Below are 27,656 nucleotides of genomic sequence, written 5' to 3'. Positions count from 1 at the left end.
CCCTTTTCCCTGTTTGGCTGGGCCCTGGACGTGACTAGGTCTACAGTCAAGCTCACAACATTTAGAGTAGAGGGCACTTGGGTGTGTCAGTAGGGCCAGCCGCACCTGCACCCAGAGTGGGCCCTCTGGATGTGCTTGCAGGAGTCACCCCATCCCAGGGCACCTCACTTGAACAACCCCATGACTTGGCAGTAACTTCTCAGAGGGAGTCCTCTTTGATAGTCTGTTAGAGAGTCATCAGAGTTTCACATTTAGCCATGAAAGTGAATTATTGTTATGTGAAGTCTTGTCAACATAGTGATCGGTGTGTGAAAGCTTGCCAGCCATCACCATAGGTAACTTGTTTTCATTTTATTTCAGATATATAGTTGTTTTGTTTTGGGTTTTTTTTGAAATACAGGTAAATATTTTATTATAAAATACCTTTTACTGCAACAATATGGATGAATTTCAGAAATATAATGTTGTAAAAGTAGTCAAACATAAAAAAATAGCTAATTTCAGATTTCACCTCTAACAAAGTACAAAACTGAAGTTAATCTATGCTCTTAGTAGTCATAATGGTTGTTAGCCTTGAAAGGGAATAGCACAGAAATAGGGGCAGGAGAACTAGTAATGCTTTGTTCATTGATTTTGGTGCTGATTACACACACATGTTTCATTTGTGAAAAATTTATCCACCTATAAACTTATGCACACATATTTAAGAATGCTGTATTTCAAAAACTGTTAAAATAAGAACATATTCATCTAAAACACAGAAATCACAATGAAAAAAACTAAAAAAAAAAAAAATTAACTTCATGACCCAAAAACTGTCACTTCATTTTTTAAAAAATTTTAAGGCTTTACAGATTTTGTAGTTATAAAATTAATGTAAGGATGTTGTAAAAACTCAAATGAAGAAGTATATTTAGTAAAAAGCAACCATTTCCACTTACTGCCTCCCTTCCCAGTATAATGAATCCCTCACTGTTCCCCACATCCCCAGATTGAACCCATGCTGTCTAGAGGGTGGTTATAGTTCCACATATTTATTTTCCTTTGCGTAAGAGAGCATACTATATATTTAAACATATAACATATCATTTAAAAAACATAAATAGGAAAATTTGTTCTGAGTTGTTTTTTTTTTTTATCTTGTAGGTCTTGCCTTATCAGTACATAAGACAATACCTCATTCTGTTGAACATCTGCAGAATATTCCAGTTTATGAAGGAATTTATTAAAATGTGTAAAATTATGACTACTTAATTTGTTTCCAGTTTTTCATTATTAAAAGCAATTCAGAAAAATCCTTGTAGATAGATGGGTTTATCCACTCAGGTTGCCATAACAGAATACCACAGGCTGGGTAGCTTAAACAACAGAAATTTTATATAGTTGTTTTTAAAAAGGAATAAAAAAAATATTTGTTTTTGTTTTCCCTTAAAGGGCTGTAGATCTGGCGCGAGTGGTGGTTCTCGAAGCCTCAACATGTTGAGAAGAGACTCGGAGAGCACCCGTCATGACTCGGAGACAGAGGATATGTTATGGGATGACCTGCTGCACGGCCCTGAGTGCCGGTCGTCTGTCACCAGCGACAGTGAGGGGGCCCACGTGAACTCCCTTCACTCAGGGACCAAACGTGACCCCAAAGAGGATGTTTTTCAGCAGGTCTGTAAAGGTGATGATAATAATAGCTGATGTTTACTGTGTACTTACCGTGTGCCAGGCACTGTATTATCTCATTTAACTCTACAATAACCCTGTAAGGTGGACACTATTATTATCCCTATTTAGAGATGAGGAAATTGAGCATAGTTTGTAAGTGAAGATATTGGAATTAGAATTCAGGGGGAAGCACTGTTGAATTCCCCTAACCTAAATGTTTCTTCCTAGGACTTTTTCTCATTATTTTCCTTAGAATGACCCTTAATGTTCATTTTATATGAGCAGGGTACATTGTTTGGTGCAGTAAACTCATATTATATTTTCATAGACATAGCAGTATTATATATGAATTACTAGGAGATGGCATTGCTTGCTTCTCTAATAATGTATAAAGCAAGTGATGCTTTTAATTTTAGGTTTTCTGTTAATATCGTAAAATCAGATAGCCTGGGAATGGGGATTCTTTAGAAGGTCATTTCAACCTTCCAATCAATATAGGAATTCATTCTACATCTGCAGAAATTTTTCTACTACCTATCATGTAGTAACAATAGTTCCTACTTCTTAGAAATATTGTGATATATCTAATGAGATAATACAAAGTGCTTAGCACAATGCTTGGCAAAGAGTAAGCACCCACGACATGTTGGCATGGTTATTATTATCCCCATCAGACAATCAGTTAGTCTCTGCTTAAATACTTGTGGAGCTGGAGTGATTGTTATTTCATGAGCTTTTTCCACTGCTGGATAGATTAAATGATTAAGAAACGGTTCTCATATCAGCCTTTCATATGTTTAATGCCAATGATCATGATTCTTCTTAGTTTTATTTTTTCTTTAGGCTAAATATTTCCATAATGACTTAATAAATAGTGGGTGATGGATATTCATTTGTTTAATTATTGAATTTTCTTGATTCTAAGATACCATTGATTTAGGTTACACATTTTAATGAAAAAAATTCTGCTTCATTAAATGTATACAGTTTTCAAAAACTAACTAGAAACAACATACATTTTATTATTAAAGTTTTAAGCTTTTTCCTCCAATTTTGCTATCAAAGTTTGTATCTAAATATTCTTTACATTCAGTCTGAAGACTCATCTAAATTACCTTAGCCCTTGGTAATTATGAATAGCATCATGATGATTTTCACCTCCTTTGCACTTTTGGGATTTATAGGATAATTTTAAGGCATATGTAAGAATAACTAGGTATGATGAAACTCACTATGTTAAACGGAATTCATCATTTCCCAATTCTCCCACCTAACCTATTCTTCTTTTATTCTCCATATTTCTAAATGTCACCACTAACCACCCAAGTTAGAAACCTTGGGGCCATTCTTGACCCCGCCCCCCATGTTTCCAATCAGTCATCACATTTTCTTGATTCTGCTGTATAATACATACATCTGCCCACCTGTGTCCACACTGCTTGGTGCAGACCACCATCAGCCCTCATCTGGATCCTTACAACAGCTTCTCTAGGCTTGCTCCCCTTCGTTTCATTTTCCACACTGCAGCCAGCATGATCCTTCTAAAATACAAATCTGATGCCATTCCCCTTACAATCCTTTAATTGCTTTTTTTTCCCATTCTGGATTATTTCTTTCTGTTCCTTTATTTGCTCTGATAACAGTCTTGCATGGTATAGTTTAACTCAACTAAACTTCTTTCAGTTTCCTCATGTACTTCTGGATCTTTACACAAACTGGTTTATTTGCCTGGAACACACTTTTCCCCGATACCCATTCCTTCGTCTCACTCTTTTTTACTTTTCGGGTCTTGGCTTGAGTGATACTCCCTTAGGAAGCCTTTTCTATATGCTCCTAAAGCATTCTTTCCTTCCCTTATCATGCTGCACAGTAACTTTATTTAATCATGTCTCCATAAGTTTGTACGCTCTGTGATGTCAAGGACTACATCTGTCTTGTTCTTTATTATATCCATAGTACATCTTACATAGTAGCTGCTTAATAAATATTTTTTTGGCTAAATCAATTAATAAATCCATAAATGTGCATCAGCATTATGCTAAGCATTATTGTAGAAGGAGAAGAAATACACCAGATGGTTGTTTTTTAGTAACTTATATATGTGTTTGGGAACAAGATGATTTTATGGGAAATAGAGGACACAATAAAAGCAGCATATAATTAGATGCAAGTTTATCTGCTATAGACTGTAAGGGTTTTTAATTTCAGAGAAAGGCAACATGAGTGAGGCTTGTGGCCATCAGAGAGGACATGTTGGTGAAATGGGACTTGAGTTGGTACTCGAAGAATAAGACATGATACAGCAGAAGAAAATACGGGGCTGTTTTTATCTCGACCTTTTCCTCTTGAGCTTACTATGCTTTTCTGTGTCCTGATTAGACCAGAGAAAGGTTTACCTTCTCAGTCATTCCTGTGATGTCTTAAGGCCTGTTAGCACCTCTCCCGCGTAACTTCCTACTATCCCTGGTCTAGTCATGATGCTGTAGAAATGCTTTCCTTCTTGATATCCCATTAATACACCAAGCTTATACTCACTTCCATACATTTAGAGAGGGAAGCAACCTTGGAGATCATGTAATCCTACCTCCCATCATTATAGGAGACACTTAGCCTCTCTCCAGGTAAGAAATTGTTTTCGTGAAAAAAAACCAACAAAACCCAGAAACCAGCATCATGGAGCTGGTAATTGGAGTGATGAGCTTTGTGAGGGGGAGAATAGGATGACAAGGCTGAACCCTGGCAAATGTGGCCCAGGAGCTAGACAAAGGGAAAAAAATCTAATGGAGGAAATAAAGAAGGAGTGGATGGAAATATTTATTTTTTCTTCTCAGAACCATTTATTCTGGCTTCAGAACTCAAGTCCTGCCTCTGATCGAGTTAGTGCAATAATCTGGGAAGGGAATGAGTGCAAAAAGATGGATATGTCTGTGTTGGAAATAAGTGGCATCATCATGAGCAGGGTAAGGTTTAATACGTTTTTGGATTTTTAGAAAAATCTATTTAATGATCAGCAGCTATTTCATAGAATGTATTTAATGATCAAAACGTTGACTCTGCTTTTGAAACACAAGTATGTGTATCTTAAATTTTGTAGTCAGTCTTCACTAGGTAGTATATTTTTTTATTTGTTACAGAGGTCTCTGTGAGCATGATCAATTGTTCAGGTAGACTCTACAAATATTCCTTATCTCATTCAAGCCTAAAAGTCATAAATCTGTACATCATTTTTATTTGTATTTCTTTTAGATTTAAAACAGATTTAGTTTTTAATCATCTAAATAGTATTTGATAAATACTGCTTCACAACTCCATTTAGCTGTGCAGTAATGATGCATATTTTAAATTAATTCCCAGGTTAATGCGTATCAGCAAGGAGTAGGTTATCAGATGCTGGGAAATGTCGTCACCATCGGATTAGCATTTTTCCCTTTTTTACATCGACTGTTCCGAGAGAAGAGCCTTGACCAGCTAAAGTCCATCTCAGCTGAGGAGATCTTGACTCTCTTTTGTGGGGCACCACCTGTTACACCTATTATTATTTTGTCTATCATTAATTTTTTTGAACGACTGTGTCTTACTTGGATGTTTTTTTTCATGATGTGTGTGGCGGAGAGAACATACAAACAGGTCGGTAGTCAATTAAGTAAAATTTCTTACCTCTGCTTTTGTATATGGTATTCTGTTGAGTTGCTTTTGTTCTCTTGATTTGTTCTCTCTCCAGAAGTTAACGTGGGCAATGGAGGCTTGATAAGTGAACTTTTGGTATTTGTGGGTTTAACACTTGTGATACTGATTATTCACAAATGACATGCTGTAATCTGAAATTTTGCTGAGCCTACTTGTAGGAGTAAGTGGCTGAGCCAGTGAGTGAGCCTAGCTGATTGCTTAGCGCCTGCACCTCAATGTGCCCTTGATGTTTTGTATATGTAGCATATGTAGTAATTACCAAAGTGAAAATGTTTCTGTGAAAAATGGCCAAGTGAGAAATAAATTTATTGAAATTCGATAAGAGTTTGGGATTGAGGGCTTAATGTATCGGTGATATGTGCAAAAAATGTGGTTTTGAATGGAAATGTAATTTGGGAGTAAGCTAGAATTTTGTATAAACATTTGAGTTTGTGAAGGTGGGGATTCACAAAGGTCTCCAAGGTATATTCCTTGAAAATGTGAAGAGCGTAGCATGTTGTGAAGAAGTATATTACTACATAATGTGCTTTGCAAGCGACAGGTTAATGAGCTATTAACAATGTTTTTTCACTGCCTGTCTTAGTGACCACTGATTAGAACTTGATCCTTTTAATATTTTTTATATGCTGGGAATATTGTTTACAATTATGTAAATATACACACAGTGACACATGTGTACGTTTCACTTTGTGGTTTGTTTTTTTTTTTAACCTCCTCTAGAGATTTTTATTTGCAAAACTCTTCAGCCATATTACTTCTGCCAGGAAAGCTAGGAAATATGAAATACCTCATTTCAGACTTAAAAAGGTGGAGAACATTAAGATATGGTTATCATTGCGTTCCTTTCTGAAGGTGAGTTTTAGCTGACTAACCATGGAATATCTGCAATAATACACAGAAAACATGCTCACTGAAATTTCTGGTGGCAGATACTCAGTAGGCAGGGTAGTTCTATGTACTGGACAGACATCAGTTGCTGACAGACTTGCTGGACACCAAGTTGGGAGTGATCTATCTGCAGAGCTGTTAGAGCTAAGTAAATAAGAGCTTAGAAAGGGAAAAGAAAATTTAAATTCCTAGGGCAGAGTGATAAATTGAATATCTCATCTTTTTCTGACTTTTGGGGGGAATATTCCAGCTGAAAATATGTTCGTGAATCAATCACACCCTTAATTTGAATGGCATGGATCTCAGAGCTTAATTAAAGTCGAATATGTCCAAAATATGTTAAAATCCTGTGTCAGAAAGAAAAAAACAAATATCGTATATTAACGCATGTATGTGGAACCTAGAAAAATGGTACAGATGAACCGGTTTGCAGGGCAAAAGTTGAGACACAGATGTAGAGAACAAACGTATGGACACCAAGGGGGGAAAACCGCGGTGGGGTGGGGATGGTGGTGTGCTGAATTGGGCGATTGGGATTGACATGTATACACTGATGTGTATAAAATTGATGACTGATTAAAAAAAAAAATCCTGTGTCAGAAACGTCTTATAAATGTTCATTTTCACGCCAATATAGTAAGATTGGGAGTGTGAATGATGTGAGGGCCGTTGCCGTCTCTGGCGGTGACATAAAACGCTAACCTACACATCTCACTCCACAGAGACGGGGCCCGCAGCGATCAGTGGATGTGGTTGTGTCTTCTGTCTTCCTACTGACACTTTCCATTGCTTTCATTTGTTGTGCCCAGGTAAGAGTTTCAGATCGATTTCACTGGAAAATGGAATATAGAGCTCACTTTCTGTTTTAAATCAGTTCACCGTGTTTAAGTGTGTGTGTGTGTGTGTATGTGTGTGTATGTATAGACGACGGACATTTGTATCTCACAGCTCTGGGAACTGGGGAGTCCAAGGTCGAGGTGCCAGCATGGTTATGTTGAAGTATATATGTTTTTAATGTGTCTACATTTCTTTTGCTAGTTTGAATACTTGTTAATTTTTCTAACTTTATTTTTAATTTAAAAAAATTATTTTATTTTATTTATTTATTTTTGGCTGCGTTGGGTCTTTGTTGCTGCGTGCGGGCTTTCTCTAGTTGCGGCAAGTGGGGGCTACTCTTGGTTGCGGTGCACGGGCTTCTCATTGCAGTGGCTTCTCTTGTTGCAGAGCATGGGCTCTAGGAGCGCGGGCTTCAGTAGTTGCAGCACGCGGGCTCAGTAGTTGTGGCTTGCAGGCTCTAGAGCGCAGGCTCAGTAGTTGTGGCACACAGGCTTAGTTGCTCCGTGGCATGTGGGATCTTCCTGGACCAAGGATCAAACCCGTGTCCCCTGCATTGGCAGGTGGATTCTTAACCACTGTGGCACAAGGGAAGTCCTTTTCTAACTTTTGAAATGAGAATAAAGATAATTTTTAGTCCTTTAAGACTCTAAGATCATGGTAATTTAATTTTAATTGGCAATTTTTGATTGTTAATAAAGCTATATACCATTATGGATACAAAATGGTGATTTTCCAACTCCATCATTTCTTCTAATTTTATTAGTTGTCACTCTAAAGTAGACTTCTTCTTTTTTCTCATTTATTTATTCATTCATTCATTTATTATGCTATGGACTCCTGTGTTCTTATTTTTATCCAGTGGAGTATAAAGTATTACTATGTTTGTTTTGATGCCTAAATTGTCCCAGATTTGGCCAGTGAGAGACCCTTAAAGCCCCTTCCTGTGTTCTTTTGACAGGTCCCTGTATCTTTATTTATTTATTTATTTTGGTACTTCTGTGTTTTCTTTGTTACAAGAAGTTACAGCCTTATCCTGTACTTTTCCATTGATTGAATTTTAACTTAATTCTGCTATGGTCAGAGAACATGCTCTGAATGTGTTCAGTCCTTTGAAATATGTAGAATTGCTTTATTATCCAGTATTGCTTTATTATGTAGAATTGCTTTATTATGCAGTATTGCTTTATTATGTAGAATTGCTTTATTATGTAGAATTGCTTTATTATCCAGTATTGCTTTATTATGTAGAATTGCTTTATTATCCGGTATATGTTTATCTTTATTATCCAGTATATGTTTATAATATATATATTACCAGTTTTATTAAATCTTTCATCAGCACTTTGAAAGAATTTGTAGCCCATTGTTTTGGAGAGCAGTGTTCTCTCTATATAAATTAACCCAAGTTTATTAGTTGTATTGCTGAAATTTCCTGTGTCCCTACTCATCTTTTTGGTTTGCTTATTCTGTCAGCCACTGAGAGAGGTGTGGTCAGGTCTGCTCCGATGGTGGATTTATCTTTTTCTCCTTTTATTTCTGTCAAGTTTTGCTTTATATGTTTTTAAGCAGTGTAACTGGGTGCATACAGAATTAGAATTGTTATCCATCTCCTTGGTGGATAGACTTTTATGTCCTTTATAGTTATTTTTTTTCTCAATCCAGGATGAGTTATTACATTTAGCTGTTATGTCTCTTTAATCTCCTTTAATCCTGAACAGTGTCAGGCTTTCTTTACCTTTCATGACCTTATAAAATGTCTCTATTTCTAATGTTTCTTAACTTAAAGTCTACTCTATTTGATATTAATTTAACTACACCATCTGTCTTGATTAGTTTTTGTATGCAATATCTTTGTCTACCCTTTTTCATTTATTTTGTCTTTGTATAGTTCTCTCTCTTATAATCAGCATATCCTTTTTTTGGTTGCTTGTTTCTTTTTCTTTCTTTTTTTTTTGCTGTTAAACTATCAAAGTGCTTTAATATCTTCAGTGATATGTTTTTTTCAATGCTGAAAAGTTATTTTATTAATTTATTTTGGTAACAGATCTGGGTTTATTACAAAATATATTTTCTTTTTGAGCTTTTTCCCTCTCTCTCTCTCTTTTTTATTGAAGTATAGTTGGTTAACAATGTTGTGTTAGTTTCAGGTGTACAGCAAAGTGATTGAGTTATACACATATATGAATATATGTTATTTTCAGATTCTTTTCCCTTATAGGTTACTACAGAATATTGAGTATAGCTCCCTGTGATATATATACCATATCTTCTTTATCCATTCATCTGTCGATGGACATTTAGGTTGCTTCCATGTCTTGACTGTTGTAAATAGTGCTGCAGTGAACATTGGGGTGCATGTATCTTTTTGAATTACAGTTTTGTCTGGATATATGCCCAGGAGTGGGATTGCAGGATCATATGGTAACTATTTTTAGTTTTTTAAGGAACCTCCATACTGTTCTCCATAGTGGCTGTATCAATTTGCATTCCCACCAACAGTGCAAGAGGGTTCCCTTTTCTCCACACCCTCTCCAGCATTTATTATTTGTAGACTTTTTGATCATGGTCATTCTGACTGGAGTGAGGCGATACCTCATTGTAGACTTAATTTACATTTCTCTAATAATTAGTGATGTTGACCATCTTTTCATGTGCCTTTTGGCCATCTGTATGTCTTTTTTGGAGAAATGTCTACTTAGATCTTCTGCCCATTTTTTTATTGGGCTGTTTGGTTTTTTGTTATTCAGTTGTTTATATATTTTGGAAATTAATCCCTTGTCAGTCTCATCATTTACAAATATTTTCTCCCATTCTGTAGGTTGTCTTTTTGTTTTGTTTATGGTTTCCTTTGCTGTGCAAAAGCTTTTAAGTTTAATTAGGTCCCATTTGTTTATTTTTGTTTTTATTTCCATTCCTCTAGGAGGTGGGTCAAAAAAGATCTTGCTGTGATTTATGTCAAACAGTGTTCTGCCTATGTTTTCCTCTAGAAGTTTTATAGTATCCAGTCTTATGTTTAGGTCTTTAATCCATTTTGAATTTATTTTGTATATGATGTTAGAGAAATGTTCTAATTTCATTCTTTTACATGTAGCTGTCCAGTTTTCCCAGCACCACTTATTGAAGAGGCTGTCTTTTCTCCATTGTATATTCTTGCCTCCTTTGTCATAGATTAGGTGACCATAGGTGCATGGGTTTATCTCTGGGCTTTCTATCCTATTCCACTGATCTATATTTCTGTTTCTGTGCCAGTACCATACTGTTTTGATGACTGTAGCTTTGTAGTATAATCTGAAGTCAGGGAGCCTGATTCCTCCAGCTTCGTTTTTCTTTCTCAAGATTGCTTTGGCTATTCAGGTTCTTTTGTGTTTCCATACAAATTTAAAATTTTTTTGTTCTAGTTCTGTGAAAAATGCCATTGGTATTTTGATGGGGATTGCACTGAATCTGTACATTGCCTTGAGTAGTATGGTTATATTAACAATATTAATTTTTCTAGCCTAAGAAACCGGTATATATATATATCTTTCCATCTGTTTGTGTCTTCTTCAGTTTCTTTCATCAGTGTCTTATAGTTTTTGGAGCACAGGTATTTAGCCCCCTTAAGTAGGTTTATTCCTAGGTATTTTATTCTTTTTGATGCAGTGGTAAATGGGATTGTTTCCTTAATTTCTCTTTCTGATCTTTAGTTGTTAGTGTATAGAAATGCAACAGATTTCTGTGTATTAATTTTGTATTCTGCAACTTTACTGAATTCATTGATGAGCTCTAGTAGTTTTCTGGTAGTGTCTTCAGGATTTTCTATGTATAGTATCATGTCATCTGCAAACAGTGACACTTTTACTTCTTCCTGTCCAATTTAGATTCCTTTTATATCTTTTTCTTCTCTGAATGCTGTGACTAGGACTTCCAAAATTATATTGAATATAAGAGGTGAGATTGAGCACCCCTGTCTTGTTCCTGATTTTAGAGGAAATGCTTTCAGCTTTTCACTGTTGAGTATGATGTTAGCTGTGGGTTTATCATATATGGCCTTTATTATGTTGAGGTATGTTCCCTCTATGCCCACTTTCTAGAGAGTTTTTAATCATTAGTGGATGTTAAATGTTGTCAAAAGCTTTTTCGGCATCTAATGAGATGATCATGTGGTTTTTATTCTTCAATTTGTTAATGTGGTGTATCACACTGAGTGATTTGTAGATACTGAAAAATCCTTGCATCCCTGGGATAAATCCCACTTGATTATTTAATGTATTGTTGGATTCAGTTTGCTAGTATTTTGTTGAGGATTTTGCATCTATGTTTATCAGTGATATTGGCCTGATTTTCTTTTTTTTGTGATACCTTTGTCTGGTCTTGGTATCAGGGTGATGATGGCTTCATAGAATGAGTTTGGAAGTGTTCCTTCCTCTGCAATTTTGGGAATAGTTTCAGAAGGGTAGGTGTTATCTCTTCTCTAAATGTTTGGTAGAATTCACCTGTAAAGCTATCTGGTCCTGGACTTTTGTTTTCTGGGAGTTTTAAAATCACAGATTCAATTTCAGTACTTGTGATCAGTCTGTTCATATTTTCTATTTCTTCCTGGTTCAATCTTGGTAGATTGTACCTTTCTAAGAATTTGTCCATTTCTTCTAGGTTGTCCATTTTATTGGTATATTGCTTGGAGTAGTCTCTCATTTCTAATTTATTGATTTGGGCCCTTTTCCTTTTTTTCTTGATGAGTCTGACTAAAGGTTTATCAATTGTGTTTATCTTTTCTAGGAACCAGCTTTTGTTAATAGTTTTATCGATGTTTTCTATTGTTTTCTTAGTCTCTATTTCATTTATTTCTGCTCTGATCTTTATGATTCCTTTACTTCTACTAACTTTGGATTTTGTTTGTTCCTCTTTCTCTAGTTGCTTTAGATGTAAGGTTAGGTTGTTTATTTGAGATTTTTCTTGTTTCCTAAGGTAAGCTTGTATTGCTATAAACTTCCCTCTTAGAACTGCTTTTGCTGTGTCCCATAGGTTTTGGATCATCATGTTTTCATTTTCATTTGTCTCTAGCTATTTTTTTAAAATTTCCTCTTTGATTTCTTCAGTGATCCATTGGTTGTTTAATAGCTTATTGTTTAGCCTGCACGTGTTCATGTTTTTTTCTTGTAGTTGATTTCTAATCTCATAGTGTTGTGGTCAGAAAAGATGCTTGATATAATTTCAGTTTTCTTAAGTTTACCAAGGCTTGCTTCGTGGCCCAGCATGTGATGTATCCTGAAGAATGTTCCATGTGCACTTGAAAAGAATGTGCATTCTGCTGCTTTCAGATGGAATACTCTATAAATATCAATTAAGTCCATCTAGTCTAATGTGTCATTTAAAGGCTGGATTTTATTATTGATCTTCTGTCTGGATGATCTGTCTATTGATATAAGTGCGATGTTAAAATCCCCCATTATTATTGTGTTACTGTCAATTCCTTTTTTTATGTCTGTTAACATTTGCCTTTATATTGAGGTGCTCCTATGTTGGGGACACATGAATTTACAATTGTTACATCTTCTTCTTTGATTGATCCCTTGATAATTATGTAGTGTCCTTCTTTGTCTCTTGTAACTGTCTTTATTTTAAAGTCTATTTTGTCTGATATAAGTATTGCTACTTCAGCTTTCTTTTGATTTCCATTTGCATGGAATACCTTTTTTTTAACATTTTTATTGGAGTATAGTTGCTTTACAATGGTGTGTTAGTTTCTTCTGTATAACAAAGTGAATCAGCTATACATATACATACATCCCCATATCCCCTCCCTCTTGTGTCTGCCCCTGACCTTCCCCATCCCACCCCTCTAGGTGGACACAGAGCACCGAGCTGATCTCCCTGCGCTATTTGGCTGCTTCCCACTAGCTATGTGTTTTACATTCGGTAGTGTATGTATGTCAATGCCACTCTCTCACTTTGTCCCAGCTTACCCTTCCCCCTCCCCATGTCCTCAGGTCCATTCTCTACGTCTACGTCTTTATTCCTGTCCTGCCCCTAAGTTCTTCAGAACCATTTTTTTTTTTTTTTTTTTGATTCTATATATATGTGTTAGCATACGGTATTTGTTTCTGAATTTCTGACTTACTTTACTCTGTATGACAGTCTCTAGGTCCCTCTACCTCACTACAAATAACTCAATTTCTTTTTTTTTATGGCCGAGTAATATTCCATTGTATATATGTGCCACATCTTCTTTATCCATTCATCTGTCGATGGGCATTTAGGTGCTTCCATGTCCTGGCTATTGTAAATAGTGCTGCAGTGAACATTGTGGTACATGACTCTTTTTGAATTATGGTTTTCTCAGGGTATATGCCCAGTACTGGGATTGCTGGGTCGTATGGTAGTTCTGTATTAGTTTCTTGAGGAACCTCCATACTGTTCTCCATAGTGGCTGTATCAATTTACATTCCCACCAACAGTGCAAGAGGGTTCCCTTTTCTCCACACCCTCTCCAGTTTTTATTGTTTGTAGATTTTCTGATGATGCCCATTCTAACTGGTGTGAGGTGATACCTCATTGTAGTTTTGATTTGTATTTCTCTAATGATTAGTGATGTTGAGCATCCTGTCATGTGTCTGTTGGTAATCTGTATACCTTCTTTGGAGAAATGTCTATTTAGGTCTTCTGCCCATTTTTGCATTGGGTTGTTTGTTTTTCTGATATTGAGCTGCATGAGCTGCTTCTATATTTTGGAGATTAATCCTTTGTCAGTCACTTCATTTCAAATATTTTCTCCCATTCTGAGGGTTGTCTTTCTGTCTTGTTTATGGTTTCCTTTGCTGTGCAAAAGCTTTTTTTTTTTTTTTTTTTTTTTTTTTTTATAGCTACTTTATTTATTTATTTTATTTTATTTTTGGCTGTGTTGGGTCTTCGGTTCATGCGAGGGCTTTCTCTAGTTGAGGCAAGTGGGGGCCACTCTTCATCGCGGTGCAGGGACCGCTCTTCATCGCGGTGCGCGGGCCTTTCACTATCGCGGCCCCTCCCGTCGCGGGGCACAGACTCCAGACGCGCAGGCTCAGTAGTTGTGGCTCACGGGCCCAGCTGCTCCGTGGCATGTGGGATCTTCCCAGACCAGGGCTCGAACCCGTGTCCCCTGCATTAGCAGGCAGATTCTCAACCACTGCGCCACCAGGGAAGCCCCTGTGCAAAAGCTTTGAAGTTTCATTAGGTCCCATTTGTTTATTTTTGTTTTTATTTCCATTTCTCTAGGAGCTGGGTCAAAAAGGATCTTGCCGTGATTTATGTCATGGAGTGTCCTGCCTATGTTTTCCTCTAAGAGTTTTATATTGTCTGGCCTTACATTTAGGTCTTTAATCCATTTTGAGTTTATTTTTGTGTATGGTGTTAGGGAGTGTTCTCATTTCATTCTTTTACATGTAGCTGTCCAGTTTTCCCAGCACCACTTATTGAAGAGACTGTCTTTTCTCCATTGTATATTCTTGCCTCCTTTACCAAAGATAAGGTGACCATATGTGCTTGGGTTTATCTCTGAGCTTTCTATCCTGTTCCATTGATCCATATTTCTGTTTTTGTGCCAGTACCATACTGTCTTGATTACTGTAGCTTTGTAGTATAGTCTGAAGTCAGGGAGCCTGATTCCTGCAGCTCTGTTTTTCTTTCTCAAGATTGCTTTGGCTCTTTGGGGTCTTTTGTGTTTCCATACAAATTGTGCAAGTTTTTGTTCTAGTTCTGTGAAAAGTGCCATTGGTAGTTTGATAGGGATCACATTGAATCTGTAGATTGCTTTGGGTAGTATAGTCATTTTCACAATGTTGATTCTTCCAGTCCAGGAACATGGTATATCTCTCCATCTGTTTGTATCATCTTTAATTTCTTTCCTCAGTGTCTTATAGTTTTCTGCATACAGGTCTTTTGTCTCCTTAGGTAGGTTTATTCCTAGGTATTATATTCTTTTTGTTGCAATGGTAATTGGGAGTGTTTCCTTAATTTCTCTTTCAGATTTTTCATCATTAGTGTATAGAAATGCAAGAGATTTCTGTGCATTAATTTTGTATCCTGCTACTTTACCAAATTCATTGATTAGCTCTATTAGTTTTCTGGTAACATCTTTAGGATTCCCTATGTATAGTATCATGTCATCTGCAAACAGTGACAGTTTTACCTCCTCTTTTCCGATTTGGATTCCTTTTATTTCTTTTTCTTCTCTGATTGCTGTGGCTAAAACTTCCAAAACTATATTGAATAATAGTGGTGAGTGTGGACAACCTTGTCTTGTTCCTGATCTCAGAGGAAATGCTTTCAGTTTTTCACCACTGAGGTCGATGTTGGCTGTGGGTTTGTCATATATGGCCTTTATTATGTTGAGGTAAGTTCCCAATATGCCTACTTTCTGGAAGGTTTTTATCATAAATGGGTGTTGAATTTTGTCGAAAGCTTTTTCTGCATCTATTGAGATGATCATATGGTTTTTCTCCTTCAATTTGTTAATACAGTTTATCACATTGATTTGCGCATATTGAGGAATCCTTGCATTCCTGGGAATAAAGCCCACTTGGTCATGGTATATGATCCTTTTAATGTGCTGTTGGATTCTGTGTGTAGTATTTTGTTGAGGATTTTTGCAAATGTGTTCATCAGTGATATTGGCCTGTGCTTTTCTTTTTTTGTGGCATCTTTCTCTGGTTTTGGTATCAGGGTGATGGTGGCCTCATAGAATGAGTCTGGGAGTGTTCCTCCTTCTGGTATATTTTGGAAGAGTTTGAGAAGGATAGGTGTTAACTCTTCTCTGAATGTTTGATAGAATTCGCCTGTGAAGCCATCTGGTCCTGGGCTTTTGTTTGTTGGAAGATTTTTAATCACAGTTTCAATTTCAGTAGTTGTGATTGGTCTGTTCATATTTTCTATTTCTTCCTGGCTCAGTCTCAGGAGGTTGTGCTTTTCTAAGAATTTGTCCATTACTTCCAGGTTGTCCATTTTATTGGCATAGAGTTGCTTGTAGTAATGTCTCATGATCCTTTGTATTTCTGCAGTGTCAGTTGTTACTTCTTTTTCATTTCTAATTCTATTGAATTGAGTCTTCTCCCTTTTTTTCTTGATGAGTCTGGCTAATGGTTTATCAATTTTGTTTATCTTATCAAAGAACCAGCTTTTAGTTTTATTGATCTTCGCTATTGTTTCTTTCATTTCTTTTTCATTTATTTCTGATCTGATCTTTATGATTTCTTTCCTTCTGCTAATTTTGGGGTTTTCTTGTTCTTCTTTCTCTAATTGCTTTAGGTGTAAGGTTAGTTTGTTTATTTGAGATGTTTCTTGTTTCTTGAGGTAGGATTGTATTGGTATAAACTACCCTCTTAGAACTGCTTTTGCTGCATCCCATAGGTTTTGGGGCATCGTGTTTTTATTGTCATTTGTTTCTAGGTATTTTTTGATTTCCTCTTTGATTTCTTCAGTGATCTCTTGGTTATTTAATAGTGTATTGTTTAACTTCCATGTGTTTTTATTTTTTACAGATTTTTTCCTGTTATTGATATCTAGTCTCATAGTGTTGTGGTTGGGAAAGATACTTGATACGATTTCAATTTTCTTAAATTTACGAAGGCTTGATTCATGACCCAAGATATGATCTATCCTGGAGAATGTTCCATGAGCTCTTGAGAAGAAAGTGTAATCTGCTGTTTTTGGATGGAATGTCCTATAAATATCAATTAAGTCCATCTTGTTTAATGTATCATTTAAAGCCTGTGTTTCCTTATTTATTTTCATTTTGGATGATCTGTCCATTGCTGAAAGCGGGCTGTTAAGGTCCTCTACTATGATTGTGTTACTGTCGATTTCCCCTTTTATGGCTGTTAGCATTTGCCTTATGTATTGAGGTGCTCTTATGTTGGGTGCATAAATATTTACTATTGTTATATCTTCTTCTTGGATTGATCCCTTGATCATTATGTCGTGTCCTTCTTTGTCTCTTGTAATAGTCTTTATGTTAAAGTCTGTTTTGTCTGATATGAGAATTGCTACTCCAGCTTTCTTTTGATTTCCATTTGCATGGAATATCTTTTTCCATCCCCTCACTTTCAGTCTGTATGTGTCCCTAGGTCTGAATTGGGTCTCTTGTAGACAGCATATGTACGAGTCTTGTTTTTGTATCCATTCAGCCAGTCTGTGTATTTTGGTTGGAGCATTTAATCCATTTACATTTAAGGTAGTTATCGATATGTATGTTCCTATGACCATTTTCTTAATTGTTTTGGGTTTGTTATTGTAAGTCGTTTTCTTCTCTTGTGTTTTCTGCCTAGAGAAGTTCGTTAAGCATTTGTTGTAGAGCTGGTTTGGTGGTGCTGAATTCTCTTAGCTCTTGCTTGTCTGTAAAGGTTTCAATTTCTCCTTCGAATCTGAATGAGATCCTTGCTGGGTAGAGTAAACTTGGTTGTAGGTTTTTCCCTTTCATCACTTTAAATATGTCCTGCCACTCCCTTCTGGCCTGCTGAGTTTCTGCTGAAAGATCAGCTGTTAACCTTATGGGGATTCCCTTGTATGTTATTTGTTGTCTTTCCCTTGCTGCTTTAAATATTGTTTTCTTTGTATTTAATTTTTAATAGTTTGATTAACATGTGTCTTGGCGTGTTTCTCCTTGGTTTTATCCTGTATGAGACCATCTGCACTTCTTGGAATTGATTGACTGTTTCCTTACCCATATTAGGGAAGTTTTCAACTATAATCTCTTCATATAGTTTCTCAGTCCCTTTCTTTTTCTCTTCTTCTTCTGGGACCCCTATAATTCGAATGTTGGTGCGTTTAACATTCTCCCAGAGGTCTGTGAGATTGTTCTCAATTCTTTTCATTCTTTTTCCTTTATTCTGCTCTGCAGTAGTTATTGCCACTGTTTTATCTTCCCAGGTCACTTATCCATTCTTCTGACTTAGTTATTCTGCTATGGATTACTTCTAGAGAATTTTAAATTTCATTTATTTTGTTGTTCATCATTGTTTGTTTGCTCTTGAGTTCTTCTAGTTCTCCTTGTTAAACGTTTCTTGCATTTTCTCCATTCTATTTCCACGATTTTGTATCATCTTTCTTATCATTACTCTGAATTCTTTTTCAGGTATACTGCCTATTTCCTCTTCATTTGTTTGGTCTGGTGGGTTTTTATCTTGCTCCTTCATCTGCTGTGTATTTATCTTCTTGTTTTGCTTAACTTACTGTGTTTGGAGTCTCCGTTTTGCAGCCTGCAGGTTTGTAGTTCTCATTGTTTTTGGTGTCTGCTCCCAGTGGGTAAGGTTGGTTTAGTTGGTTGTTTAGGCTTCCTGGTAGAGGGAACTGGTTCCTGTGTTCTGGTGTATGAGGCTGGATCTTGTCTTTCGGGTGGGCAGGACCACATCCCGTGGTGTGTTTTGGGGTGTCTGTGACCTTATTATGATTTTAGGCAGCCTCTCTGCTAATGGTTGGGTTTGTGTGCCTGTCTTGCTAGTTGTTTGGCATAGGGTGTCCAGCACTGTAGGTTGCTGGTCGTTGAGTGGAGCTGGGTCTTAGCATTGAGATGGAGATCTCTGGGAGAGCTTTTGCCGTTTGATATTATGTGGGGCCTGGAGGTCTCTGGTGTTCCAATGTCCTTAACTTGGCTCTCCCACCTCAGAGGTTCAGGCCTGACACCCAGTGTTAGACAGAGCATCAAGACCCTGTCAGCCACATGACAAACCTCCTCACTGAGCCCAGGAATTGCCGATCTCTGCTAAGTGACCTAATGCGAGGTGTCCTGATGCCTTTCTTACCTCAACTCTGAGGCAGAGCACTGCTTGGACAAGCATAGGAAGGAACGTCATGTAGACCAAGCCCTGACCTTTGCTGGGGGCCTTTACAGCAGGCCTGGGGCCTGGGCGCTGTTGGTTCAGAAGTGGCTCATTTTAATGTGCTCTGACTTAAAGTTGCAGCTGGTTTCTAGAAAGGGAACGAAAAATGCTGCATTTAAAAACAGCAGCCAAGCCCTCCCTTAACCTTGCCTGATCTCTGGGGAGGTAGTTCTAACCTGGAATACCTTTTTCCATCCCCTCATGTTCAGTCTGTATGTGCCTCTAGATCTGAAGTGGGTCTCTTGTAGAAAACATATGTACAGGTCTTGTTTTGTATTCATTCAGCTAGTCTGTGTCTTTTGGTGGAGTATTTAATCTGTTTACATTTAAAGTAATTATTGATACGTATGTTCTTATTGCCATTTTGTTAATTGTTTTGGATTTGTTTTTGTAGGTCTTTTTTTTTCCCTTTCCTCTTTTGTTCTCTTCTCTTGTGATTTGATGACTATCTTTAGTGTTGTGTTGGGATTCCTTTTCCTTTTTTGTATGTATATCTAGTATAGATTTTTGGTTTGTGGTTACCATGAGTTTTGGTATAGCAGCCTATATATGTACAAGATTGTTTTAAGTTGCTGATCTCTTAATTTCAAATGCATTTTATTTATTTATTTTTAATTTTAATTTTTTTTGGCTGTGTTGGTCTTCATTGCTGCACGTGGGCTTTTCTGTAGTTGTGACGAGTGGGGGCTACTCTTCGTTGTGGTGCACGGGCTTCTCATTGCAGTGGCTTCTGTTGTTGCAGAGCACAGGCTCTAGGCACGCGGGCTTCAGTAGCTGTGGCACATGGGCTCAGTAGTTGTGGCTCGTGGGCTCTAGAGCACAGGCTCAGTAATTGTGGCTCACGGGCTTAGTTGCTCTGCGGCATGTGGGATCTTCCCAGACCAGGGCTCGAACCCGTGCCCACTGCATTGGCAGGGGGATTCTTAACCACTGTGCCACCAGGGAAGCCCTCAAATGCATTTTAAATATCCTGCGTTTGTACTCTCTCTCCTCCTCTCACATTTACTAGTTTCGATATTATATTTGTATGTGGATGATTTTGTACCTTTACTATATGTTTGCCTTTACTGGTGAGCTTTTCATTTCATTCTTTTCTTATTTTTAGTTGTGGTCTTTTCTTTTCCATTTGGAGAAGTTCCTTTAGCATTTGTTGTAAAGCTGGTTTGGTAGTGCAGAATTCTCTTAGCTTTTGCCTGTCTGTAAAGCTTTTGATTTCTCCATCAAATATGAACTAGAGCCTTGCTGGGTAGAGTATTCTTGGTTGTAGGTTTTTCCCCTTCATCACTTTAAATATATTATGCCACTCCCTTCAGGCCTGCAGAGTTTCTACTGAAAAATCAACTGATAACCTAATGGGGATTCCCTTGTATGTTATTTGTTGCTTTTCCCTTGTTGTTTTCATATTTTCTCTGTCTTTATTTTTTGTCAGTTTGATGACTATGTGTCTCGGTCTGTTCCTCCTTGAATTAATCCTGTTTAGGATTCTCTACGCTTCCTGGACTTGGGTGACTATTTCCTTTCCCATGTTAGGGAAGTGTTCAGCTATTATCTCTTCAAATATTTTCTTAGGCCCTTTCTCTCCCTCTTCTCCTTCTGGGACCCCTGTAATGCAAATGTTGGTGCACTGGACATTGTCCCAGAGGTCTCTTAACCTGTGCTCATTTCTTTTCATTCCTTTTTCTTTATTCTGTTCCACATCAGTGATTTCCACTACTCTGTCTTTCAGTTCACTGATTTGTTCTTTTGCCTCATTTATTCTGCTATTGATTCCTTCTAGTGTATTTTTCATTTCAGTTATTGCATTCTTCAACTCTGTTTAGTTGTTCTTTATATTTTCTAACTCTTTGCTAATAACTTCTTGCTCTGTGCATCCATTCTTTTCCCGAGTTCTTGGATCATCTTTACAATCATTACTTTGAACTCTTTCTCAGGTAGATTGCCTATCTCCAGTTTACTTAGTTGTTCTTCTGGAGTTTTATCTTGTTCCTTTGTCTGGAACATATTCCTTTGCTGTCTCATTTTGTTTAAATTTCTATTTGTTTTTTTATGTATGTAGTAGAATAGTTAACATTTCTTGACCTTGCAGAAGTGGTCCTCTGTAGGGGATGTCCTATGTTTCCCAACAGTACACTCCCATCTTGTTACCTAAGGGCCAGGGACCAGTCCCAGGGTGGGTTCTGACCTGTGTTTTTGGAGTTAGTTCCGCAGGCCACGGGATTGTAGTTTTCTTGCTTCTAGTGTCTTCCCCCTGGTGGGTGAGGCTGGTCTAGAGGCTTGTCCAGGCTTCCTGGTGGGAGGGGCCAGTGCCCACCCACTGGTGAGTGGAGCTGGGTGCTGCCCCTCTGGTGGGCAGGGCCATGTCAAGGGGCATGTCTGGAGGTGGCTGTGGGCTCAGGAAGTCTTTAGGCAGCCTGTCTGCTGATGGGTGGGGCTGTGTTCCTGCCCTCTTGGTTGTTTGGCCTGAGGCGTCCCAGCACTGGAGCCTACAGGCCGTTGGGTGGGGCCAGGCCTTGGTGCCGAGATCCCAAGCGAGACGTCTACCTCCAGCCAGAGTTCACATCAATGAACACTCCTCAGTGTGTCAGCCACCAGCTTTTATGATCTTAGAGAGAGCCACAGCTGCCCCCGCCTTCCCAGGAGACCCTCCAAGACCAGCAGGGAGGTCTGGCCCAGGCTCCTATGAAGTCACTGCTTTTGCCCTCAGTCCCAGTGCACGCAGGACCTTGTATATGCCCTCCAAGAGTGAAGTCTCTGTTTTCCCCAGTCCTGTGGAGTTCCTACAATCAAGCCCCCCTGGCCTTCAAAGCCAAATGCTCTGGGGCTCCTCCTCCCAGTGCCAGACCCCTAGGCTGGGGAACCTGGTGTGGGGCTCAGAGCTCTCATTCCTTTGGGAGAATTTCTGTGGTATAATTATTCTCCAGTTTGTGGGTCACCCACCCAGGTTGTATGGGATTTGATTATATTGCGAGTGCACCCCTCCTACCATGTCCCTGTGGTTTCTTCTTTATGTCTTTGAATGTAGAATATTTTTTTTTGGTAGCTTCCAGTCTTTTTTACTGATGGTTGTTCAGCAGTTAGTTGTGATTTTGGTGTGCTTGTGAGAGGAGGTAAGCTCAAGGTCCTTCTACTCCATTATGTTGTCTCCAGTCCTGCTCCTGTTTGCTTGTTTCTTAATCCAGCCTCCCAGTATTAGTGTTTTGGAATGTCTGACCCAGTTAAACTTTATTACTATAACTACAAATACTATTTGGGTCCTATTTGGTTGATTTGTTAATTTTCCTTTTTCTCTTTTTTTTGGCCATCTTTTATTAATCAAATATTTTAAAATATTTCATTTAATCCTCTCTGTTAACTTTATATATATATATATTTACTACTCTTGACCCCAGAGATTACAACATAAATCCTTAGCTTATTACAGTCTAATAAAATTATTAATTTACCATGCTAGGACCTTACAACACTTTATATCATTTACCCATTCACTTTTTTTTTTTTTAACCCATTCACTTTTGTGTTACACATGTCCTTCATTTTAATTTTACATATATCTTAAACCCATAAGATGTAATTATTATTGCTTTTTGTAGTTAATTATTCATTTATATTTACCTACATATTTACCCCTTCCATTACTTTTCACTAGTTTGTGCATTTCTGTGTTTTTCTCTGGGATTATTTCCTGCCTGCTTGAAGAATCTGCTGGTGATGAATTCTCTCAGTTTTTGTTTGTTTGAAAATGTCTTTTATCACTTTCATGTTTGAAGGATATTTTTAATGGGTAGAGATTTCTAGGTTGCCAGTTACTTTCAGCACTTTTAGGTTGCTATCAGTTGTTACTTTCCTCCCTCCTGCCCTCCCCCCCACCCCTTAGTTGTAAGTAACTTGCTGGGGTGAATACCTGACCCAGACTAAACTAAACATATTCCCTCTTTTGCAAATTAGAAATGAAAACCTGAGGTATCAGTGGTGGACTTTGCAGAAGAAAGGTCAGAAGGGATCACTGGGGCCAGTAGCATTGGAAACAAGTCAGAGTTGGGGGGAGCGGTAAAGAAGGGTCTCGCAAGGCAGTGGAATTAGCTGAGAGGAGTGGAGGGGGGAGCCTGAATGGCCCTAGTGGAAGGGAGATGGGGAGGGCAGCTGCCTGCTGACTTCCTGATTTTCAAAGGCCCGCATTTAGTTTCTGTGAGGGGTCTCTGTATATTTTTCAATAAATTTCATTTTACCTTGGGCTTGCCTTAGTAAACTTCTTTACATTTCAATCAACAAAAAAATTTTGTAATAAACAAAAACTTTTACCTGAAAACTTGACACATAATAGGCATTTGATAATTGGTGGCTGCTGCTGTTGTTATTCAGATCCTAAAGTGGAGTAAAGAGCTGATCCTCAGGATTTTCTAGTCATGCCAGTGGGATGGGCCGCATGTTTTAGGGGGCTCTCTTAGTCAAATGCAAATTTACTATTGGGTTGGTCAAAAAGTTTGTTTGGTTTTTTTCCATAAGATGGCTCTAGTAGTGCTTAGTTGCCTAACTTCATTTGAAACAATTTCATTAGATTGTATTGTGACAGCTGTCATATCAGCCTGCATTAAAAAAAAAAAAACTTATCAAAACTGGTGAATTTTTGTGTAGCCATATTGAATATGGAATATTGAAGATGGAAGAAAAAAAGCAACATTTTTGGCATATTATGCTTTATTATTTCAAGAAAGGTAAAACCACAAATGAAACGCAGAAAGACTTGTGCAGTATATGGAGAAGGTGCTGTGACTGACTGAACGTGTCAAAAGTGGTTTGTGAAGTTTTGTGCTAGAGATTTCTCTCTGGACGTTGCTCCCTGGTCGGGTAGACCAGTTGGAGTTGATAGTGATCAAATCGAGACATTAATTGAGAATAATCAACATTATACCACACAGGAGATAGCCCACATACTCAAAATATCCAAGTTGAGCAATGAAAATCATGTGCATCAGCTTGGTTACGTCCATCGCTTTGATGTTTGGGTTTCACGTAAGTAAAGCGAAAAAAATCTTCTTGACTGTATTTCCACATGCGATTCTCCGCTTAAACATAACGAAAATGTTCCATTTTTAAAACATATTGTGACGGGCAATGAAAAGTGGATACTGTACAATAATGTGGAATGGAAGAGATCGCGGGGCAAGTGAAATGAACCATCATCAACCACACCAAAGGCCGGTCTTCATCCAAAGGAGGTGATGTTGTGTATATGGTGGGATTGGAAGAGAGTCCTCTATTATGAGCTCCTTCCAGAAAACCAAACGATTAATTCCAGCAAATACTGCTCCCAGCACCCCTGCGAACATGGCGCTGCGAGTGGCGCGGAGCGTGCGGACCAGGGTCTGCAGCCTGAGCCCAACGCGCCCTGCCCACCGCGACCCTGGGGACTGCGGGCGGGCGCCGTCCGGGAGCTGCGCACCAGACCCGCTCTGCTGTCGGGTCGTAAATTCACAGACAAACATGAATGGGTAACAACAGAAAACGGTGTTGGAACAGTGGGAATTAGCAATTTTGCACAGGAAGCGTTGGGAGATGTTGTTTACTGTAGTCTGCCTGAAGTTGGGACAAAATTGAACAAACAAGAGGAATTTGGTGCTTTGGAAAGTGTGAAAGCTGCTAGTGAACTCTCTTCTCTATCAGGAGAAGTAACTGAAATTAATGAAGCTCTAGCAGAAAATCCAGGACTTGTCAACAGATCTTGTTATGACGATAGTTGTCTGATCAAGATGACACTCAGTAACCTTTCAGAACTAGATAAACTAATGAGTGAAGAAGCATATGAGAAATACATAAAATCTATTGAGGAGTGAAAATGGAACCCCTAAATAAACTAGTTTGAAACAACTTAATCTAGCATAGTTGTCTTAAATTAGTGGTGGATAGATTTTTAAAAAGCAACTTTTAGCAAAAGAAACTACTTGCAACAATGTTGCTTGAAGAAAATACCCCTTAACTTCCTAATTTCAGATAAACACATGCATCTTTTTCACAACACCCTGTGATTTTTAGGCTAGTCTCCAGTTATAATAATCAGAATTCCTGAAATTATCTGTGGTAAAACTAGTTATAAAAATTATGTAATTCAAGGATAACATTGTTATATTAACCTTATATAACATTGTAACTTGCTTACAGCCATCCCTGGATTTGGGTCAAAATACTCAATGAACTTGCCACTGGAAATAAATGGCAGTGGAGAAAAGTTTGTTAGTTGTATAGTGTCCAGTAAAGAACATTACTATCTTAATTTTGCAATATACTGTGTTTGCTGGTGCTATTTTTATACAGTGAAGCAACAGCCTTGCAGGAAAATAAGAAACAGTTTAATAATAAAATATTCAACTTCTTAAAAAAAAAAAAATACTGCTCCCAGTTAGGCCAACTGAAAGCAGCACTCAACGAAAAGCATCCAGAATTAGTCAACAGCAAACACATAATCTTCCATCAGGATAACGCAAGACCGCATATTTCTTTGATGACCAGGCAAAAACTGTTACAGCTTGGCTGGGAAGTTCTGATTCATCCGCCACATTCACCAGACATTGCACCTTCGGATTTCCATTTATTTCAGTCTTTACAAAATTCTCTTAATGGAAAAAAATTTCAATTCCCTGCAAGACTGTAAAAGGCACCTGGAACAGTTCTTTGCTCAAAAAGATAAAGAAGTTTTGGGAAGATGGAATTATGAAGTTGCCTGAAAAATGTCAGAAGGTAGTGGAACAAAAGGGTGAATACGTTGTTCAATGAAGTTCTTGGTGAAAATGAAAAATGTGTCGTTTATTTTTACTTAAAAACCAAAGGAACTTTTTGGCCAACCCAACTTTGAAAAATGGTCACCATATAATTGTGAGTGGGCACACTTGTGGTTAAAGAGTTTGGAAATACATTTGTCTTATTTCACTAATTCTATTATGTTTTCTTCCCTTGTTACTTCCAGACCCTTGCTGTCTCTCATGCAAAGAAGAAAATCTAGGAAACTTAGAGAAATACATAATTACTAATTGAATAGATAATACTTTATGAGTATTAAAAGTCTCCTACTTTGAGTATTAAAATATTGGTATCTTGTAAATGTTTTTAAAGTTCTAGAGTAAAGGAGTAATTACAGATTTTAAGACAAGTGAAAAACTTAACTTTTTTTTGGTCCTTTTCATAGGTTCTCCGGGGACATAAAACTTTCCTAAATGATGCTTATAATTGGGAGTTTTTGATCTGGGAATCAGCTTTACTACTTTTCTTACTGCGCTTAGCCTCACTGGGGTCTGAAACCAATAAGAAATACAGCAATGTCTCAATATTACTTACCGAACAGGTATTGATTGGTCCTTGACAGTTTGATTCAGTGGTTAGAGATGGTATAAGATTTCTGCAGACGATTCAGGGTTGAGTCTAGATTCTGTCACTTTCTAGCTATATGACCTTACACCTTACAAGTCACTTTGCAACTATATAATTGTTTCCTCTTTATAAAATGAGGATATTATCTTTCCCACCTGCTCCCAGGATTGGGTGCTACTTCATAGTATAAAAATTATTTTTGTTGGTGGTAATGGAGCATGCTTTTAATCTCATATTCTGTGTCAAGTATTAGATCTTTAGAGTACCTGTCATTTAAGGATGTTTAATAAGCTCCTTGACTTTCTTCTCTATCAATCAAATGCTGAATACATTCAGTGTTTGGAAAATACTTGCTCTTTAGTATGTGAGTAGATATTACAATTGAGAAATGTTTCTTATAAATACAAAGTAGTATACAGTTTTTTTTGTTTTTAATTTCATGTTTATCCATAAGTTTTAAATAAAAATACCTAATATCATTAGATTTTTTTTTTGACCTTAGAATTATAGTGGAGAATTCTTACCATAAGGGGAAAAACAAGGGATTAGTAAATTAAAAGCAGCTATCTTCTTCCATTCCATGAATGTTTAATGAGGATGTTAGATTATTTGGGGGATACCAAGATGAATAAGATATAGTTTTTGAACTCAAGGAGTTTACATTTTAATTGCTATAATTAATATAAAAGTTTGCATTGTTTTGATAAATTGCTTCATTGTTATTTTTTCTTCACTAAATAGCTTTTCTTTGCCATATGTGACTGATTAGGGATGGGGGTTTGGGTAGGTGGCATATGTGTTCTGAAGAAAGAGCCACTGGAATTTTGAAATGTATTTTACTTGAAAACATTGCCCTCAAAATCTGCCATGTTGAATGCAATATATATATCTATCTTTTCCATGACATTTGCCCTAATCTCTATTCCTTCCCTTAGATTAATTTATATCTTAAAATGGAAAAAAAGCCGAATAAGAAAGAACAGCTTACTCTAGTAAACAATGTATTAAAGCTATCCACCAAGTTGTTGAAAGTAAGTAATATCCCGTGATACATTTTCACTACCACTTAATTAAATCAGTGCTGTACTTCTTGGAGAGGACCCTAGTAACAGATAGATGCTGTGTAGATTCAAACTACCAACTTGATAGTTTGGGGTTAATGACTCTATGAGAAAAAGTTTCCCAACTTATTACCCAAGTTCTAGTGATTGCTGATGTCTGTCACATTATAAAATTACATTAAAAAATCACAAATAGCATATCGCTTGAATCCACCTTTAAAAACTTAGCTAGTGGAAAAGTAGGTGAGAGTCCATTACAGGCATTAATTAATTAATTAATTAATTAATTTTTAATTTTAAAATTATTATTTTTAATTGAAGTATAGTTGATTTACAATGTTTCTGG

The 27,656-nt window shown here is 37.3% G+C and overlaps 1 protein-coding gene and 1 pseudogene across 3 annotated transcripts in view; both read left to right on the top strand.

Moving 5' to 3' along the window:
* PHTF1 (putative homeodomain transcription factor 1) overlaps nucleotides 1-27,656 on the top strand; it is a 61,781-nt gene that overhangs the window by 32,583 nt on the left and 1,542 nt on the right. For all 3 annotated transcript variants that reach the window (XM_059928259.1, XM_059928251.1, XM_059928269.1), the window contains 7 exons: nucleotides 1,435-1,656; nucleotides 4,485-4,613; nucleotides 5,008-5,280; nucleotides 6,061-6,192; nucleotides 6,951-7,037; nucleotides 26,068-26,223; nucleotides 27,185-27,280. In XM_059928259.1, coding sequence (XP_059784242.1) covers nucleotides 1,435-1,656; nucleotides 4,485-4,613; nucleotides 5,008-5,280; nucleotides 6,061-6,192; nucleotides 6,951-7,037; nucleotides 26,068-26,223; nucleotides 27,185-27,280 — 1,095 coding nt within the window. The remainder of the gene's footprint in view (nucleotides 1-1,434; nucleotides 1,657-4,484; nucleotides 4,614-5,007; nucleotides 5,281-6,060; nucleotides 6,193-6,950; nucleotides 7,038-26,067; nucleotides 26,224-27,184; nucleotides 27,281-27,656) is intronic.
* Nucleotides 24,216-24,850, top strand: LOC132351314 (glycine cleavage system H protein, mitochondrial-like; annotated as a pseudogene).

This window comes from Balaenoptera ricei, chromosome 1 (assembly GCF_028023285.1).
Source record: "Balaenoptera ricei isolate mBalRic1 chromosome 1, mBalRic1.hap2, whole genome shotgun sequence".
In the NCBI taxonomy this organism is placed as follows: domain Eukaryota; kingdom Metazoa; phylum Chordata; class Mammalia; order Artiodactyla; family Balaenopteridae; genus Balaenoptera; species Balaenoptera ricei.
This window is presented reverse-complemented; position numbering and strand designations above follow the sequence as displayed.